Source organism: Mustela putorius, unplaced genomic scaffold (assembly GCF_011764305.1).
Source record: "Mustela putorius furo isolate JIRA1106 unplaced genomic scaffold, ASM1176430v1.1 tig00000874_pilon_pilon_pilon, whole genome shotgun sequence".
NCBI classification, from domain to species: domain Eukaryota; kingdom Metazoa; phylum Chordata; class Mammalia; order Carnivora; family Mustelidae; genus Mustela; species Mustela putorius.
In genome coordinates this window covers 6,975,740-6,994,567 of record NW_025421505.1, presented here as the reverse complement: position 1 = coordinate 6,994,567, position 18,828 = coordinate 6,975,740, and the positions used below count along the sequence as shown (strand labels likewise).

The 18,828-nt window shown below is 48.3% G+C and overlaps 1 protein-coding gene across 7 annotated transcripts in view; it reads right to left on the bottom strand.

The window, feature by feature from the left end:
- Window positions 1-958: 958 nt before the first annotated feature.
- SLC23A2 (solute carrier family 23 member 2) overlaps window positions 959-18,828 on the bottom strand; it is a 131,208-nt gene continuing 113,338 nt past the window's right edge. For all 7 annotated transcript variants that reach the window (XM_045086034.1, XM_045086032.1, XM_045086031.1 and 4 more), the window contains 6 exons: window positions 17,000-17,147; window positions 15,734-15,839; window positions 9,675-9,804; window positions 8,893-9,030; window positions 7,393-7,488; window positions 959-5,651 (listed from right to left, as the gene is read on the bottom strand). In XM_045086034.1, the coding sequence (XP_044941969.1) occupies window positions 5,419-5,651; window positions 7,393-7,488; window positions 8,893-9,030; window positions 9,675-9,804; window positions 15,734-15,839; window positions 17,000-17,147 (851 nt within the window). In that variant the 3' untranslated portion in view covers window positions 959-5,418. The remainder of the gene's footprint in view (window positions 5,652-7,392; window positions 7,489-8,892; window positions 9,031-9,674; window positions 9,805-15,733; window positions 15,840-16,999; window positions 17,148-18,828) is intronic.

The window sequence follows — 18,828 nt, the reverse complement described above, 5'->3', positions numbered from 1 at the left end:
AACATGGGTATTCTATTATTTTAATACCTTATATTTTTTGGGGGGGGGCATGTCCATAGCATCAAGTAAATACCTTGTGACAGACTGGATGTCCAGCGGCGGCTTACAGGTCAGGGTACTGGTGACTGGGTGCAGCAGGGTCCACACCCTACGAGAGTAACTATGGGGGGCCACTCACAGCCCAAACTGCCAGAGATGAATCAGGGATGGGGATAGGAATGGGGGAACTCTAAGTTTGCTCTAAATTAAGAAATACATTGGGGTACATCTGCGCCCATCTTCACGTCCCCACCGGGAGGCCTGACAGAACGAGCTGTCCCCAGCTGCTTTCAGCTCAGCTCCAGGCCTTTAGGGCACCTACGCCTCCGCGGCTCCTGCCCCAGCATCAATACTTGGTTTGGCCCAGGCCGCTCTGGGAGCCTTGGACTCCACTGTGTGCACAGACTGCTTCTCTGTCCAGCCTCCAGAGGTTGTGGCCTTAATAAGAGACTCAAGAGTTTCACCCACCGTCCTGCAGGCTGCGTCTCAGAATGGAAGCCTCACTCAGGCATCCCCGCGGGGACCCCGCTGTGGTTCTCTGGTCATGGGGACAGATGACGCTTTGGCTCCTGCTTTCCTCCCTTTGAGTCTTCCAGGACCCTGACCATGGTAACATCGGAGACTTGCTGAAGCAAGTTTTTTATTAGTCGATTTCCCTCCCATAGGTGATGACTTTTAATTAATGACACATTTCTTTTTTTTTTTTTAAAGATTTTATTTATTCGACAGAGAGGCAGGCAGAGAGAGAGAGGGAAGCAGGCTCCCTGCTGAGCAGAGAGCCCGATGTGGGACTCGATCCCAGGACCCTGAGATCATGACCCAAGCTGAAGGCAGCGGCTTAACCCACTGAGCCACCCAGGTGCCCCAATGACACATTTCTTAAAGACAAGCCAAAGAAGGAGGCACATAAACACAGAACTGCATCCAGGAGAGCTTTTATTCGTACGGAACAGTTTTAAAAATACAGAATAAAATAGCTTTATCTCTACTATTATTCACAACATCTGGTCCAAATAGTACATATTTTTAAAATACTTAAACGTTTAATGAAGCCATGTTAGAAAAACAATATGAAAATTCTTTTTAAAAATTCCATAAAAGAATTACACATCTCAAAAAACAACCCCACCCCCAAATACCCTCGGTATGCAAAATAAACATAAAAAACAAACAAAGAAAATCCCCGAAAGGTATATAGCCAAAGTCAGTCACAAAAACTCAAGGAAAATATAGGCATCCCCACTGCTTTAAGAACAGTCAAGAAATTTATTAATGTGTCAAACAAAGGTGGTTACCAACTTACAGAAAAGGGTATTAACTCGAATTGTCAGTAGGACGGCTGCCCCAGTGTGGGGGCCCTACGTGCCAGGAAACAAACACAGGAAGTCGAGGGGCGCTGGATGGGACTTCTGCGGAGTGAGGACGAGGCACAGTCAAGAACCACCTCAAAGGACAGGAATGTGTGTGAGGCTGCCGCAAAGGGGTGCCCAGCGCTAACGTGCTTTCCGCATCCACGGGGCTGGGGGGAGCCGAGTGCCGGCACCACGGGCAGTCTTCTCGCGCTGCCACTGCAGGTGAAGTGGCGAGGATCCAAATCCTAAGACAGAGTACCACACGCACAGCGTGTGAAAGCCTCAGGTGCTTCTCTGAGGCCAAGAGTGGCGCCCGCAAAGAGAGCCCCCAAAGTCTCAGGCCCATTCACGTGGGCAAGCACAGCCCCCCGGGGCCCAGGGGTGGGGTACCCGTGCAATGCTGCCACCCAGCGCCGGCCAGGTCCCAGAATGAGGCCTCTGCCACAGCCACCTAGCCACCTGCCACTCCTACCGCATTGGTATTATGCAAGATTACCATTGCCAACTTCAAGTCTAAGTTGCCAGTACCGGTATTTCAGCAGGGCCGTGAACTAAGGAAGTAACAACTTAGCTCGTGGTGATAAAACAGATGCGTGGGTAAATAAAGTATACACACATACTAGAGATTCATCAATGGAGAAATTCTATTATCACATGACATTGTCATGAAAATTATATCATTCCCTCCCTGGAAAACTGTGACTATTATCCTGGGTAGAAATGTTACTTTACTATATGGAAATACTGCAATATTCATGCATAAACCAAGGCGTCATCAGGAAAGGAAGTATTCTACAGTATAAAGCAAATCCTGCTTGTGACTTTGTTGCCATGAAAATGGGAAACCATTGGGACTTGTGATGCTTCAGCTGGCCTGGTTAAGCCACTTTTCTCCTTCACCAATCACCAGAAACTCACTACATGTTAACAGCTAAAACCATCTTGAGAAAGACTCTATGAAGGAATCTAAGTTTAATTACCTAGTGAGGCAAAGACTGGAGCCATTGCCCACTATTCTGTCAACCATGTTAGATGTTTTATTAAAACCAGTGGTGGGATCCCCCTTGCCACCCACCATGATATGACAGCATCTACCGTCCTTACGAACACTTTCTACTTCTCACATCAAGATCACCAAGGTGAATGTAAAGATGGTGGGTACGTGGTCACTATGGAAACTGGAGTCTGCATGGCCTGCCCAAGGACATTTACATCCAAAACACTTTGAAACATTCCACTGGCCAAACAAAGCCTGGTGGGTATGTGCCCCAGCAGTGCAGGCCAACAATGTAAGTGGTAAGTATACAGGTACAGATGAGGCACGGCCACTGTGTTCCCCCAAACTTCCCTTTCACGTGTGTGCTTAAGCCTCAAGAGCAGATGAATCAAGTTTTTCTCTTGATTATAGACTGGTTCTACAGTATATCTACCAGCAGGAGGACCACTGTCAAAAATGGCATTCATCAGAAGACTCCAACCACTCAAGCAAAGGTGAGTTTCACAGGCCGCGCAGAAGTACCAGACTCACTGGGACCTGGAGTCTGGCTGCCCTCTCTCCTCCCCACCTCCTGTCCCCTTTCCCCATGACTTAGGGAATCCAAAGTTGGCCTCAATGGAGCAAGAAGGGTAAAACGCCTCATTTCTGACAGAGGGTCGAGGTCCAGGGCTTCCCTCCACAATTAAATGCTTGCAGAAGACATCCATCCCTCCAGACCAGCAGACCTGCAACCTCCCAACAAAACCCAGTCCAAGGAGGGGTTTCAGAAGGGAGGGAGTGTCTGGATGTTTGAAGCACATGTCCTGAGTGTCACCCACTGGGACGGACGATGCCAGGTTGAAAGTGAAGATTATTCAATGGTTCAGATGCTTTTATTTGTATATTTGGTCCTTCTGCTCCCTTAGTGAGCTAGGATCTCTGGCATGTTTAACAGTTTTCCCCACTTTTCAGGGCAGAGAAATTAGAGATGCTGAGCAAAAACACAAACAGAAGGAAACTAAGAGCGCCTTGGAGCAGGAGGGCTTTTGACATCAAGTGCTTACCAACCAAGTCACGGGGACGACAGTCGCTAAACAGTGTGCTTCCAAAGTTAACTAGGCATCAGGTACAATTTTTAAAAACAACATACAAAATTAAAAGTAATTTAGAATCTAATTTTTTAAACTTAATCTGCAACCAGATCTTGGCAGAACAATGCAGTGGCTCTGAACTGTTCTTGCTAGAATACACTTTGCAGCCCCAAACTTCCCAGGAGCCAGGGAGGCTGCAGTCACAATCACGCTGCCAAAGACACCCCAGTGCTGTGGCACGGAGCTGGCTGTGGGAGCAGGGAACGTACCCTCGGGACACGAGGCTGCGGGGAGCCATGCTCTGCTATCAGAGACAGGAACACCTGTGGCCACCCAAGGCTCAGCCAGGTCAACGAACCACCTAGGAAGCACCACCTCACGTGGCAAGGTCACTACTTGGTGTTTCAGGGTTTTCCTTTGGCTGACAAATTTCAAACCAAATTTCAAAGAAGTCACTTTTTTCAGAAAGGATTTAGTGTTATTAATGAGAACGTGAGAGAAGGGGCCCGCCACCTACTTTTCTCACCACCATTCTGCAATGACTTAAATAGGAAAGGTGCATTTGGCCAGGGGGGGTCTACTCTACCCCTCTGCAAAATCAAGATCCAGTTGACACACAACATGGCAACCCACACAGAGTCTCCGTAAGCCTTAAGTGCCAGAAAAGACTCGAAACAGAACTGCAGTGATGAATTTAACCAGGATGTCTGACCATTCAATATGGCGACTCTGTCGATTACCTGCCCCCAGCTTCCCTTCTTCACAAAACAAATTCACGTATAACTTAACCCATAAGGTTTCTGGGCTCTGGTCCAGTAGTCAGTTTTGATAAATAGATTAGGCATTACAGTATTTACACTTTCATGGTATCAAGCAATACAAAACACAACCACAATAATGGTTACTGGCCTTCAAAAGCCATGATGACAAGCTTCCCTGATGGTGTCCACAGCTTTACAAATGCTGGTTCTTTTCTTAATGGGAGGTGAGGGGTGGGGGACAAGAGACAGGGATGCAAGGTAAGAGGGTCACGTGGAAAACACTGATTTCAAAAACCTGCTATAGTCAATAACATTAAATAGGAATAAAATCTTGTAATTTATAGACACGCGCAACAGTAACTGACATCCACATGACAGCAGAGTCAAGACTCCCATGAACATCTGCTAAGTGCCATCGTGTGGCACTCTACACCCATCGCACCAGCCTGGAGTGATAAATGTCAGATAGAGTGTCTCCATTAGAGTGAAAAAGAAGCCCATATGAAATGTGCTGGCCCAGCCTGGGCCAGGATGGCACCAAGAAAGAGCAGTTGAGAATCAGATTCAACTTCAAGGTACTTTCCCTTCCCCTCCAATCCCCCAAACAGATTTCAATTCTAAGAACATCTGTACAGACCTTACTCACACACAGACATGGGCCTGGGGTAACCATGTCACAGTTTTCAATCAGGCCAATAGCTTCCCTCTAATCAGGGAACACAGAATCACATTTGACCCATCAGTTGTGACAGTGTGAGGATACTGGTGCCCCATGACCAGAGGGGTTCTCTGTGGGTTGTAGGCCAAGGTCAAATTAAATAGGAGCAGGTCCAGGTGCTTCTGGGACAGAAAGTCCCTGGACCATGGAGGCAGCTTGTAGGAAAGCTAGCCCAGGGTGCTGGAAGGAGACCAAAACCAAGGAACCGCTGTGGATTTCAAATACCCACTCCTACAGGATGATAGGAGCTTCAGGTTCAATGGACGCTCTTAAGGGCAAGGGGTAGGGCTTAAATAAGGAGACAAGTGAGACACGATATTAGACACGATCACCACCCACAACAAAAAAGCTATCTGTAATCGTCTTAGCTCCGGGTGCAGAATGTAAATGCAGATATACAAACATATAGGTTACTGCTTGTTACTCAGCAAGGAACTACAGATTCATGCCCCACTGCGGCCGGGCCACAGGTGACCTACAGCTATACCGTGGCCTGTGAGTCCTCATCCGGACTCCGGCTGGTGGCACTCTTCCCGAGGCCTTTCCACGTGTAGCCCGCGAAGGTTGGGCTGACGGGTAAGTAGCTGAAGCATCTGTATTTTTTAATAATGTTCATGCCAAATGGCAAATCGTAGGACTCCATGCCATCGAGCGACTTGCTCCCTTTGCCCACACCCTTCTTCCATTTCCTGATTCCTCTTTCCTCTGGAGTACCTGGAACACACACATACAGACACACACAGAACAATACAAAGGAATGTTTAGCCTGACAGTTCCACCAGGAACTGAGCTTGCCCAGCGTGCTGTCCCGCACAGGGAGCTGCCAGGAGGACAGCAAGGAGCCCTTAAGGAGGAGTGGATGGCACTCAGCCATCCAGGTGCCTGAGCAAGAAATCTAAGAATCGCTAACCCATCCTTGTGCTTTTTGCTCCACATTCAAGCCATCTGACGGCTCCAGCCTCCTCCCTGTCCTTCCACATGACCCATTTCCTCCCGTCACTGTTGAGGTCCGGAGCACGCCTCATTGCCGCTTTCCGGGGTCATCACAACAGTCCCCTTACTGCCTGCTCTTCCATCTCACCATCTCCTTCCTCCAATCCGTTCTCACAAAACCACAAAATGGGACCCATTTATAATGCCTTCAACAACTGGTCAGGGCAAACCACCTGCATCCAGGCATAATGAGTTCTATCCTACTTCGCTCTGTGTGTGTGCGTGCACGTGTGAGAGAGAGAGAGAGACAGAGAGAGATGGGGTGGAGGGAGACAAGGAGAGGGATACACCTGCTCTGTATTCTCCACTTGTCATGCCCCTTTTGTGAGGATGAACTTATACTGGCATTAACATTCGGGGACACTGTACCCCAACAGAGGAGTGAGGGAGAATGATGTGGGCTCATTCTCAGCAAATGCTGAGCCTTAGATTCGATTCATAAATCTTTCCAGTGCAGAGAGGTGCACTGGAACCTGCTCTTGGCTACACAGGACATACTTCTATGCCCAAGCCTAGATGACGAGTTCGAGTCCCCAGTGAGTAGAAGGAACATCATTATTCTCTTACATCCAAACTATGCCCTATGCCCTCCCATCAGTGTTTCTGTGACAGGGCTCTCATTCCCACCTGTCTGACTCCTAAGCCTGCCTCTCAGTTCGCTCTGAGAGTGTGTGTTACTGACATCCATGAATCTAACGCAATCCACTAATTTGTGCACGTGACTCCCTCTGCCTGATGTGTTGTTCATCCCTGGTTTCCCCAGCAACCTCTTCACAGAGGCTTTTTGAAGGTGTGCGGTCTTCAAGGGAAACACCTCAACAAAACCTTCTAGCTCAAGAATAAGCATCAGCCTTCCTTGAGGGAAGGTGAATCTACCCACGCGTCCACAGAAGCATTTTTCAGCCTCCTCTGGGAAGCTGGGAAGGCTGCAAGGCAGGACCCACATCACCTCCTCGTCCAGCACCCAGCACTGGGCATAGAACGCACACCGGAGGAACAAGGGTTGCAGATGTCGGGAAGAGAGCCACCTCCATTGGTCCCTCAGTCACCGATCCTGACAACATCCTCACTATCTTGAGGTCTTAGTTGGCAGGGGCCTGCCTCAGGAAGGAGAAGGAACCCCCATGGGCTGTCAGCAGCTCAGAGGCGTTGTCTGAGCAGGCTGATGAAAGCCGCTGCGGGGACTGAGCCAGGCAGCACAGGGTGGGCAGACAGCCTGGAGAGTGACCACGGTGAGGGACTTCCTTGCTTTCTCCTAACTGAGCAAGGAGGAAAAAACTTGCTAGGTTTATCAGCAAAAAAATGGACTCACAAAAGGAGGCTGGGAGTGTCATCTTAACCACTTAAAAGACCGTCTCAACCACCAATGGCTCCGAGCTGATTCCTTCTGCCTGCTTCCCTATTTATTTGGCAAAATGAGTGCTTCACACGTGAAATAAGCATGTGTGTATGTACCACATACCTGGGATGGTATTATCCAAAATAAAAGCCACGCAGCCTCCTACAAACATGGCAGTTGTGAGAAGAACGTTCAACACCTGATCGATTCCTGTTATCCCTGGAAACAGAACACAGTGGTAGGGTCACAGCCATGGCCAGGAAGGAGCACTGGGGGCAGGACAGGGGGGCAGGGGAGCCACCAATCACCAGTCAATGCAATGCATGAAAGTACAAATTTCTGTTGGACACAAGTAGATAAATTTTTGCCAGTAACATTTTAAACTTTTATAAATAATTTCAACAATAATCAAGAAGTTATTCCTATAAGGAAAATCCCCCAACAGTGGTCCCCAGAAAAGAAATCTAAGAGTGAAGCTCACCCTATAATGAACTAAAAAGCCACTGGGGTGTGGTGTTAGCAGATTAGGAAAAGAAAATTAATAAAAAGATGGCTGTTTTAAGGCTGAAAATATTACAAAGTGAGTACGACAACAAAAACATCTGTGGTGTTTGCAATCAGATAAAGGGTTTCAGAATCCTGGATCACTGATTTGTGCTTAGCTGCTTTTAAAGGATTTTATTTATTTATTTATTTGACAGAGAGAGAGAGAGAGAGAGAGAGAAAGAGAGCATAAGTAGGCAGAGTGGCAGGCAGAGGGAGAGGGAGAAGCAGGCTCTCCACTGAGCAGAGAGCCCAATGTGGGACTTGATCCCAGGACCCTGGGATCATGACCTGAGCCGAAGGCAGCCGCTTAACCGACTGAGCCACCCAGGCGCTCCTGTGCTTAGCTGCTTTTAATTAGGAGCAACTGCATGTATATAAATGAACTCATATGAACGTGATATATTAAAATATAAAAAGGAGCAAGAATCTCCTTGTTATTAGAAACTCTCACACTTTCTATATTAAAAACATATGATCCTTAGGAGTGCCTGGGTGGCTCAGTGGGTTTTGGCTCAGGTCATGATCTCAGAGTCGTGAGATCAAGCCCTGCATCAGGCTCCACGATAGGTATAGAGTCTGCTAGAGGTTCTCTCTCCCACTCTGTCTTTGCCCTCCCCCGCTTAAAAAAAAACAGTTTTCCTTTGTTCATTTTTCATGACATCAGGTTATTAAAATTAAAAGGTGTTAAAAAGGTTAATCTTGAATTCAAAAGTTACAATCCTGGTAGAAAGACATGTATTTGAAAGTCTATGAAGCTGAGTTTTTAGGAATTATACATTTTCATAAAGCATTAGTCTGAGAAATCAAAAGGTTTTACACACAGGCACTGTCCCAAAAGACAGGGTCCCAGTCAATAAAGAGACCTTAACATACACATGAGTCACGTGCACCCGCCAGCTCATGCTGGATGTGCAGGGGGCTTCCAGATCGGCGGTGGCAGAGTGAGGCTTGAATCAAACACATGTCAGAGGAGACAACTCCTGAGGTTCCAATGCCCTCTGTGACAGGCGTGGGGTGTCTGTGAACCGACAGCTGGGATTCCAACTACTCCCAAGACTCAAGGCCAGTTTTCCTTACCTGTGACGAGAGGGTTCTGTCTGAGGTAACTTGGAAGGACGAGCCCGAAGAATATTGAAAATCCAAGCACAAAGAGGTTCCGGGAAGAATTTAAGTCGATGAACTGCAGGTTGGAGAGCCCAACAGCTGTGATCATTCCTGGAAAGAAACAGCAGATGGCAAGTTGCACGGAGCTTACCTACAGACGGGTGACGGGCCTTGCAGACTCCCCACATCGTCCCTTCTCTGTCCCACCAGAAACCAGCTGGGACACAGAACAGTGACAGGATGCGGTCAGAAAGTGACCACCTGGCTCTCTGATCCAAACGGCTCACGGCTGACACAGGGACACAAACATCAAACGACACCTTCTTTAAACCAAGCAGAAAACTGAGGACATCGGTTACCCCTGAAAACCTCTATGCAAACATCTTGACTCAACTGGGAAACCCACCCGAAGATCTGGGCCCTGTTCACAACTGGATGGCACAGAGATCATGTCGAGAGCCAAGGTAAAAATGGTCAGTTTTAAATGGCCATTCAGGGGAGAAGTTAAATCAATTAGATACACCAATTAAAGATTAAGGTCATCTTATTTTTCCTAGCACAAGTATTCTATATTTGGTTCTACCTTTAACATAAATTCAACTCGGAGATGGCTGAAGGTTTTCATGTTTTGAAGATGTATCCCCTTTGTATTTTTAAACAGAAATATATTATTACCTCCCATCTCACGGAAGGGATTCGTTAGCAAATGTGCAGAGGAGGAGAGAGGTCAGGCTACCGAGGAAATGGGATCTCACCGAAGAGAGTACAGAAGAGGGCACCAAGCACAGGATCGGGGAGGGAGGCGAAGAGGGCACTGAACTTGCCGATCATGCCCAGCGCTAGCATGAGGGCTGCGCCATACTGGATCACCCGGCGACTGCCGACCTGCGGGACACACCAGAAGCAGATGGCACTCAGTGCCAGTTCTGCGCCCATTCTCATCCAGTGCCCCCCGCCCTACCCCCGTCCCGGAGCAAGTGTAACAAAACCCCACACATCCCCTAGATCCTGAAAACTTATTGTTAAGACAGGTCTCGTCAGATAGTGATGATTGACCTCAGGGAACCACTGCTACACAGACACCCCAAATAAAGAGATTCCTCTCCTCTAGCTCATCCTGTCCACGCTCCAGGAGGAAGGCAGCACCAGGGCTCGGCCTGTGCTTCCCTGCACTCTGGGTAATGTCATTTCGGCGTGGCTGTGCTCCAGCTCTCGGGTCCCAGGTTTCGAATGCCCTTATAGTCAGCAGCTAGGATGACCTAACATCAAACACAAAAACCCTGGTTCATCCTGCTTTTCTCTTCTGGGCTCTTAGAATCACCCATTACCAAGTTAACCACCCCAAAGCAGTTCACCTTCGTCTCCATCTTCCCCACACCCCGAATCAGACAACAGCCCTGGATAATTCTGGAATCCCCTCTCCTCAAGGAGCTTTGCTTGTGAGAGGTGGCACAGCCAAGAGGCAAAGGAGTGTGGATTCTCAGTGCGCCCTGCCTGGTGTGTACCCCACTCTGCTCTATCCATGTGACCAGGGCAAGTCACTTGGCCTCTCTGGGTGGCGGGATCCTTACTTTTATAATGATAAACCACAAGGTCTGGCTTTAGGCGTTAAATGAGACAAGGTGGAAAACAGTGTGAACAGCACCTGGCAAGCATGAGGCCATGACAGCTTCCCAGGTAGGTTTGCTGACTCTGACCTTTCCTTTGCCTCCCTGTCCTCTCCACTGTGGTAGAGTGACCTTTCAAACACAGCGATGTGGGATGTCAATGCTCCTCTGCCCCCCTCCTTAAATCCTCTGGTGCTCATGAAATAAAATCCCTTCGCAAGACATCCCTAGACCTGTCTACCCAGAACACACCCACATCCCCCCCTTTCTGGTTAGTTCTAGACACGTCCTTCAGAAGACTGCCCAAATGTTACCTCTTCTTTAAAAAAAGTCTTCCTTGATTCCAAGGCTCTGCCTTTCCACACTGGGCCTCTGCAGAACCGTTATATTTTCCACACGGTCTCATCTTTATCTGCTCAACCTGCTCTCTGCCTTCCGGAAACTTCTACCTACCCTGCTGTACCCTAGGCAGTGGGATGTGGAGCGGACAATAGGCTCAAGAGTCCTGTACTGTTGGCCCCTACTGTGTGATGTCTCTTCCAGGAAAACACCCTGAGCACATAAACTGAGTAAAAGAGGTTCCAGAAGTGACTGGGGAGTGTCTGTAGGGCTTTAAGAATGACTTACAGTGAGAAGATGGCTACTTAAATTTAATTAAAATGAAATGAAATGAAATGAAATGTCAGCTCTAGTCCCTCAGCCGCACCAGCCACTATATCAAGTGCCCATCAGGAACATGTTGGGTGGTCCCTGCACAGAATAGCAGCGCAGGTGAATGTCCGCTGTGCCCACCACCACACCATGCTTTCGCTGGCTCGCATTGATCTAGAGCTTCCAGCAGCATCTCAGAGGACCCAAACGTCAGTTGGTTAAGAATCAGAGAAGAATCTTACTGAGCCAACAGAGGGATGGCTGTTCCGACCAGCTGACCCTGGAGGCCAGGCTCGGCTGTTATGATCTATGGTTCCCCACTTCTCCCACTGAATCTTCGAGAGCAGGGAAGCAGCAAGAAAGGGTATGCAAACTGGAGAATCGAGCAAAAATGACTTCTGCTGGGTGGCGTTACATCGTAAGGAAGCCTGCCGCTACTCAGCAAACGTTTTTGGGAACCTACTCTGTGACCAGCACTTGTTAGACTGGAGGGGGAGGGGAATATGGAGAGGAGTAAGCCATAGACTCACGATCACATCACAGCACTGCCACAGTTGTTACGGGCTGTGGGAAGCCAGGTGGAAGGAGGAGCTGCGGAGGGCTCCACAGAGACGGTCTCAGGGGATGAGCAAGAGCTCCCGGAGGAAGAGCATCCAGGCACACGGGGAACCGCCTGTGCAAAGCCCACCCTCCCAGCAGATCAGAGGTGCCAGGAGGAGGCCCTAGGGACCCTTGAAATAATAAACCTTTATGAAGACTAACCTTCAGGGAAGCTGATCTGCCTTGAAGGCTCAAAACAAACAAGCAGCAACTAAGCCATTCTTCAGCTTGATGACTGAACCAAGTGCCAGGTGCCTATTACACACTTCTGTGAGCAATGCGGGGAGCACAGGCCTAATCCCTGTCCCCTCAGTGCTGATGTAGAGCCTTGGCCTCACCCCTCCTGCTGCCCACTCTCTGGACTCCCTTCCCTGCCTCCATTCTGAACTCTTTCTTGAACTCTGACTTTGCCTCTAGGGCCATCAAAACACTGAACCCTCATTTCTGACTTGCCCAAGTCTTCAACAGTGTGGGACACGGCAGGGGAGAAACGGCCTTCCTCTGAAGGGACTGCGCTGGCAGGAGAGGTGGGGTTTACTCTGTCCCTAGAAATAAACTTAGGGCTAAATATCAAGCAGGGACACTACCTACTGCTTACTGTGTACCTACACGTCCGACTCTGCTACATGCATTATACCAATTTATTAATTCTAATGGCTGGCCAGCCGTCTTTATAGACAAGAGCATGGAGACACAGGGAGGTGACGTAATCTGCCCACAGCCACACCGGGACAAAGTCATGGCACCAGGGCTGCAATACCAAACAGCCACCCCCCCTTTGCAGGACAGACACCGGAGCACACTCAGAAGAGAAGACCTACTCCTGGAATCCCACCTGACGGCTTCAAAGCACACAACAGGGAAGCTGGTGGCCTCAGCTCCTGATCAAACAGCTTAGGATCTCCACGTACAGAGAACGACAGGAGTGGATATGGGGTAACAAGAACCCGAACTGCCAGGACATGGAGGCAGATCCCTGGGAAGAACCAGAGATCACCCTCTTTCCACAGCCCTGGAAGCTGGACACAATGGCCCAGATCAGTGCTGTCTGCAGAACTTTCTACAAGAATGGACATGTCTTATATCTGTACTACCCATCGACAGCCACTAGCCACATGTGACTACTGAGCCCTTGAAATGTAGCTAGTGTGACTAAGGAACTTAATTTTCCTTTTTAACAAAAAGAGCCACATACAGCTACTCTCAAATTGGGCAGCACAGATCTAGGACTAGAATTGTCAGATTTCAGAGCTGAGAGTTCTGCTCAGACAAGTGACTTGTCCCAAGTCCTTCCACTAGATGAGGGGCAGAATATAGCCTCCAACATGTGCCTCCTTCCTCCTGGACAGAGTCCTTCCAATGGTCGCATGGCTGGGGCCAAAGAGAAATTTCTACTGTGAGACCCACTTCCCACCCCAAGGCAGCTACACGGACAGCTCAATCATCCCCACTGTGAGTCGGGGCAATGAAAATCAACTCTAGGCCCCTGAATGCATGCCGCCTTTGCCTGGGGATAGTAATCCAAAGGGGTTCAGAGGTAAGATCAATTAGCTCATTAAAGAGAGCTAGCAGGTTGCCTTTTCAGAATAAGCTGGTAACATTCAAATTGTAATTAATTATTCCCCAAACCACTTCAGTGACATTTCAGAAAAGAACCTCCATGAACAACACCCCCTACTCCCTACAGTGACTCTGATTACGTTATGTGAGGGGAGGATCAGTTTTAAAGGGGTGCAGAAGGGAGCTGGCTTGTTAAACTGTTTTGCCCTAAGTCCCTCTGTCTATAAGAATTTCATTACTATGGTATTTCCGATTCATTCTAGGTCTGTCCCAGAATCACAGGGTCATGGCAGCAAACTGGTTAAAGAGAGGCATGGCCCTGAGCTCTGTGTGCTCGGCATCAGCTTCTCCCCAGGGACAGTGCCAGGACCCCAAAATAGCGCTGGAGGACATAGGGCATTTGAGAACCAGGAGCACCTGACAGGGCTGTGTGCACACAGGACACTGGGCTCTGCAAAGGCCCTGCTGACATCCAAGGAAATCAAAGTGTCAGAACCATGCGCCCTTCTCACCTGGACTCACAGTCAGGATGAACCAAGCAGTCTCTGGTTTCTTTGGGTCTGGTCATACAATCTTGCAGAGAGCAGGGAAGGGGGGGCGGTATTTCTAACTGTACAGAGGTCAGATAGCTTAAGAAGACTACAGCTTGGCTGTAGATTCTCAGGACACAGCGCTTGGGTGAGGGAGACCTATGGTGTACACAGCCATCCCAGATGGTGAGCAGGTGTCCAGCTGCTCGGCGTACAGTGGCTGGGGCAGAGGCACGTTCCAGCCCCGCAGACAGTGAGCTCTGGCAAGACAACTGGGTTCTAGAGTTCAGTACTAAGTGAGAAAGGCCTAGGAGCGGTTCTTCACAGAAGCTGGACTGTAGCGTGGGACAGCCCCAGGTCAAAGATCTGTGTGGGGACAGGGGCAGAAGAGGCCCACGGGGAGGACTCCAGACCCAGACCTTGCTCAACCTGGGGGCCTGTGGCCTGGCAAACCCACTAACTTTGTGCCAGATTTCATCTGAAAGAGAGGGTCCCTGTGGCTTTGGTTTGAAAACATTAATTCTTTACTGTAAGATTGATGTTTTCCTGTAAGGAATGGGACCATCTCACATCTAGAACTAGTGCTGTCTCCTGCTCCAGTTTCTACCTCCTCCCCTGACCCTGAGGTCCACTCTCATCATAACAGCCAAAGTGAGACTCACAAAATATCCTGATGTCAGTTCAGTTGGTTAAGTATCTGACTCTTTTTTGGGGGGGGGGGTGGTGTAAATATTTATTTATTTATTTATTTGACAGGCAGAGATCACAAGTAGGCAGAAAGGGAGGCAGAGAAAGAGAGAGGAAGGGAAGCAGGCTCCCTGCTGATCAGATAGCCCAATGCAGGGCTCGATCCCAGGACCCCAGGATCACTACCCGAGCCAAAGGCAGAGGCTTTAACTCACTGAGCCACCCAGGCGCCCTAAATATCTGACTCCTGATTTTTGGCTCAGGTCATGATCTCAGGGTCAGGGGATCAGGCCTCATGATGGGCTCCGTGCTGGACATGGAGCCTGCTTAAGATTCTCTGTTTCCATCTGCACCACTGCCCAACTTGCACATGTGTGTGTACAAGGATGCACTCCCTCTTCCTCTCTAAAAAAACCAAAATCAAAAACAAAAACAAAAAAACCCAAAGCCTAATGGAGCCACAGTCCAGGGGATGTCCTTTCCCTGTCTCTGGCAGCTTCTGGGGCCTATGTGACCTGGTCCTCCATTACCTGGAAGATGTTACCTTCTATTACCACCCGCACCCCATACTCTGCTCTTGCCCCACCGGCCTCCTTGCTGAAGGGCAGCATGTGGACCTGCTCTCAGGACAGGGCTTCACACCGGCCACGTCCTTGGCCTGAATGCTCTTCCCCAAGGGCTTGCATGGCTCCCTCCACCTCCCCTGTTCAGGTCCTTGCTCAAGGTCATCTTCTTGGTGAGGCTTAGCCTGACCCTATTTCACACTTACCAGCCCTCACTCCCAATACCCACACCTGCCCTGTGATTTCTCACACTATGCGTACTGTCTGCAGTTTGTCTACCTCTGTCTAGAATGTAAACACTGACAGCGGGAATTTTGTTTTATTCGCTATTGTATCCCAAGTGCCCATAGCCTGGCATGGGTTGGTGCTTAGTATTTGCAGAATGCCTATGAAGCAGTGACAGCTCTGAGTGCCTGGCTACCCAGGCAGCCAAGGAAGGGAGACCTCCATCAGCACTCCAGAAACCCATCAATGAGAAAAAGGAAAAAGGCGGGGTGGGTGATGGAGATGATCTCGGAATTGGAAGCCTTCCTTTTGGGATTCATGGTGGTTAGACCAATCGATGAAATGGATCAACACTTAGAGGCCCAACCATTTAATTAGAAAAATAGCTTACCTTAGTAATTCCCAAAACTCCAATGTTGGGACTGGATGAAGTAGAGCCATTCCCAGTACCAAATATGCCATCGAGAACACAGGAGAGACCCTCCACGAAAATCCCCCTAAAATGTAAAGGAATGGGGGAAAGAGAAGCATTCATTCAATGGGGGAAACACTCTGAAATATGCTCCAAGTGGCTGCACCCCAAAGGTGGCGTGCTCGGGTGGGGAGCCTCCACACTCCTGGGAAGGGTCACGAGTGCAGAATCTCGGGCCCCCACCCCCAGACCTGCCGGAGCAGAGCCTGCATTCTATTTTAACAGGATCCCCCATGCTCATCCAACTGTGAGAAGCACTTCTGGGAACCACACATTAGACACAGGTGTTTAAAAAACATTCCAAATTAAAGGCTTTTAACCAGAAAACAGAGCCATTGGTTGGGATCGAAGACAAATACAGGCTGTCTGCTGATCTGATTCTTTTACTATTAATAGTTTCATCAGGAAGGAAACGCTTCGTAATTCTGTCAACACTGCAACTTTTTAAAGAATCAATATATAAGTAGCTCCGTCATGTGCAGCATCCTTTAGAGGAAGCTGTAAAAACCAGGAGTGTGAACACGAACAGAACCGAAGCGAGACATGCTCAGACAGCAGCGCACTGGATCTCATCACCCTCTATCCCTCTGGAAGGGCAGCGGCTGGCTGGCCGAGGCGGGGAAGGGGCAAATCTGTGCTTTTCTCTAAGGCCTCCGCAGGGTCCAGTTTGCTCTCAGCATCCAGAAACGGAAGACCAGGTGTACTGAGGAGATAAACCCCACAGCCCATAAGTCTCCAAATTCTGCAGACTGCACCTATGCCTGCTCTTCTCGTCTCTCTATACAGGGATTATAACTGTGAATAGATGACACAGCTTTTAGCCCTAAGAACAGTAAGAGAATAAAGAAATCAAAAGGAACATCCTTCCATGACCCCAAATCAAGCAAAGAACAAGGGCAGCGTCCCGCATCTGCTGTGGTGAGTTTAAGGTCTGGCAGGGTCTCAAAGACAGTGTCTTCTGTGACTGTCAACACGGCAGGAAGGGTGGAACTGCCCTCCATGTCCCAGATAAGGAAAATGAGAGCAAAATGGGGGCAGTGACTTGTCCAAAGCAGACAACCAATAAGGAGCCCTGATGGCTGGCTACTTCCATGCTGAACCTCCCTCTCTTCTCCAAGATTAACCAAAGAGCCAGGTGAGGAGGCACTGGGCCCAAGGAAGAGCTCCATGGTCAGAGGAACGTACCTGTTTATTGCATGGATGGGAGGCGGTGGAGCACAGGAGAGCCTTGCGCAGGCGTAGTAGTCCCCAATGGACTCAATAATACTGGCGACCACCGCGCTGAGCATGCCGATGACGCCAGCGGCAGAGACGGTGGGCAGTCCCCACTGAACTACGGAAGGCAAACAGGAGAAAGTAAGCAGGACAGCAGAGGACTCCACACCACACACCCAGGTTCCGAGCCTCGGGGAAAATCTTTGTTGATTTTTAAATGTCACTCTTCAGTATACTACATGCCTGGGGACAGTTTCTAAATCAGATGAAGGTGGCCACAACCAGGATTGGTCTGGAGAGATAAAGTGATTAGAAGCAGAGGCTGCTTCCAAGCCACGCTTGGTGTCTACTAAATTACAATTTAACACAGCCTGCTGTGGTGGAAATTCCTATTGGGATGGGATATTTGTATGAAGAAGATTTTTAACCCTGCTGTGAAGGCACGGCACAAAACAGTGGCGATCTTGCCCAGGGGGTGGCATTAAATGAAAAAGTGGCGAAAAGTCACTAGCTAAATTTAAATCTCAGCAGTAAAGCATAGCACCAGATACAGACAGTCCCCTAATGTAAGATCAGTGCTTTTTTTTTTTTTTTCTTAAAAGTAAACCATGTTATGTTAAATAAAATAGTTTCCTTTAGAAAAGCAAAGAAAAGACCTCAGGACACTTTGTGTTGGATATCTGGATTGCCACACGAGCCACACAGGGAGACTGGGTTTGGGAAGAGAAAGAGGACAAGAAGTAAAGTGTGCAGATAAGCCTGGGATGTGTATGAAGGCAGGACTGTTCCTGTCTGGGAGTAGAGAGGGGAGTGCCTGGTCAACATGGCATTTCCGGGTGGGTTTGGAGATTTTTCTCATGCTGATAATTTCTTTATCCAGCAACATTTTGCATATCATCTCTAATCTAAATAATCTTTAACATAGTTATTGTGTTACTGACAGAGTACTGTAGTTTCATTTTAGTGTCTTGTTTTTGGGAGGGATACTTACTTTCCCATTGTTTCTATTGCCTTTTATTTCTTAGTCTCTTTACTCTGTTTTCTTTTTTTTTCCCATTTTGCCTGCAGCCTTAAATTAAATGTGATTTTTAAAATCTTTATTCCATGTACTCCAACATTTTAAATTGTACTCATCTAAATTTTTGATCCCTCTTCCTTCCACTCATTTCTATATACAGTATACCCTTGAACAACATAGGTTTGAACTGCACTGGTCCACTTACTAGCAGGTTTTTTCCAATAAATACAGTACAGTAGTGAAAATGTATTTTCTCTCCCTTGTAATTTTCTTAATAACATTTTCTTTTCTCTTATTTTTCTGTAAAGGTACAATATATAAAACATGTAACATACAAAACATGTTAATTGACTGTTGACGTTGTGAGTAAGACTTCCGGACAACAGTAGGGCTGTTAGTAGTTAAGTTTTGGGGAGAAAGGTTATATGCAGATTTTCAGCTGCGGGGGTGAGGCGCATCTCCCCACCACTGCCCACTCGTTCAAGAGTCAACTACAGGTGTGTGTATAAACTTTGTTGGCTTCCAGCCTTCTGTCTGAACTGTTATTTCATCTCCCCTTATAACTAGAATGCCTAATTTATGTTGTCACTTCACAGCAGTTTCTCAATCTCAGCACTACTGACATTTTGGGTCCCCCATCTGTATTTTCACCATTTTTCTCATGCTAAAGACCAAGGACCACTGTTGTAGATATCTGAAAACCTGTCTCCAGATGAAGCCAAACTGTCGGGGTGAACTCTCTTGCTGTCTGGGGGTCCCCTTCTGCCCCATGACTGGTGGC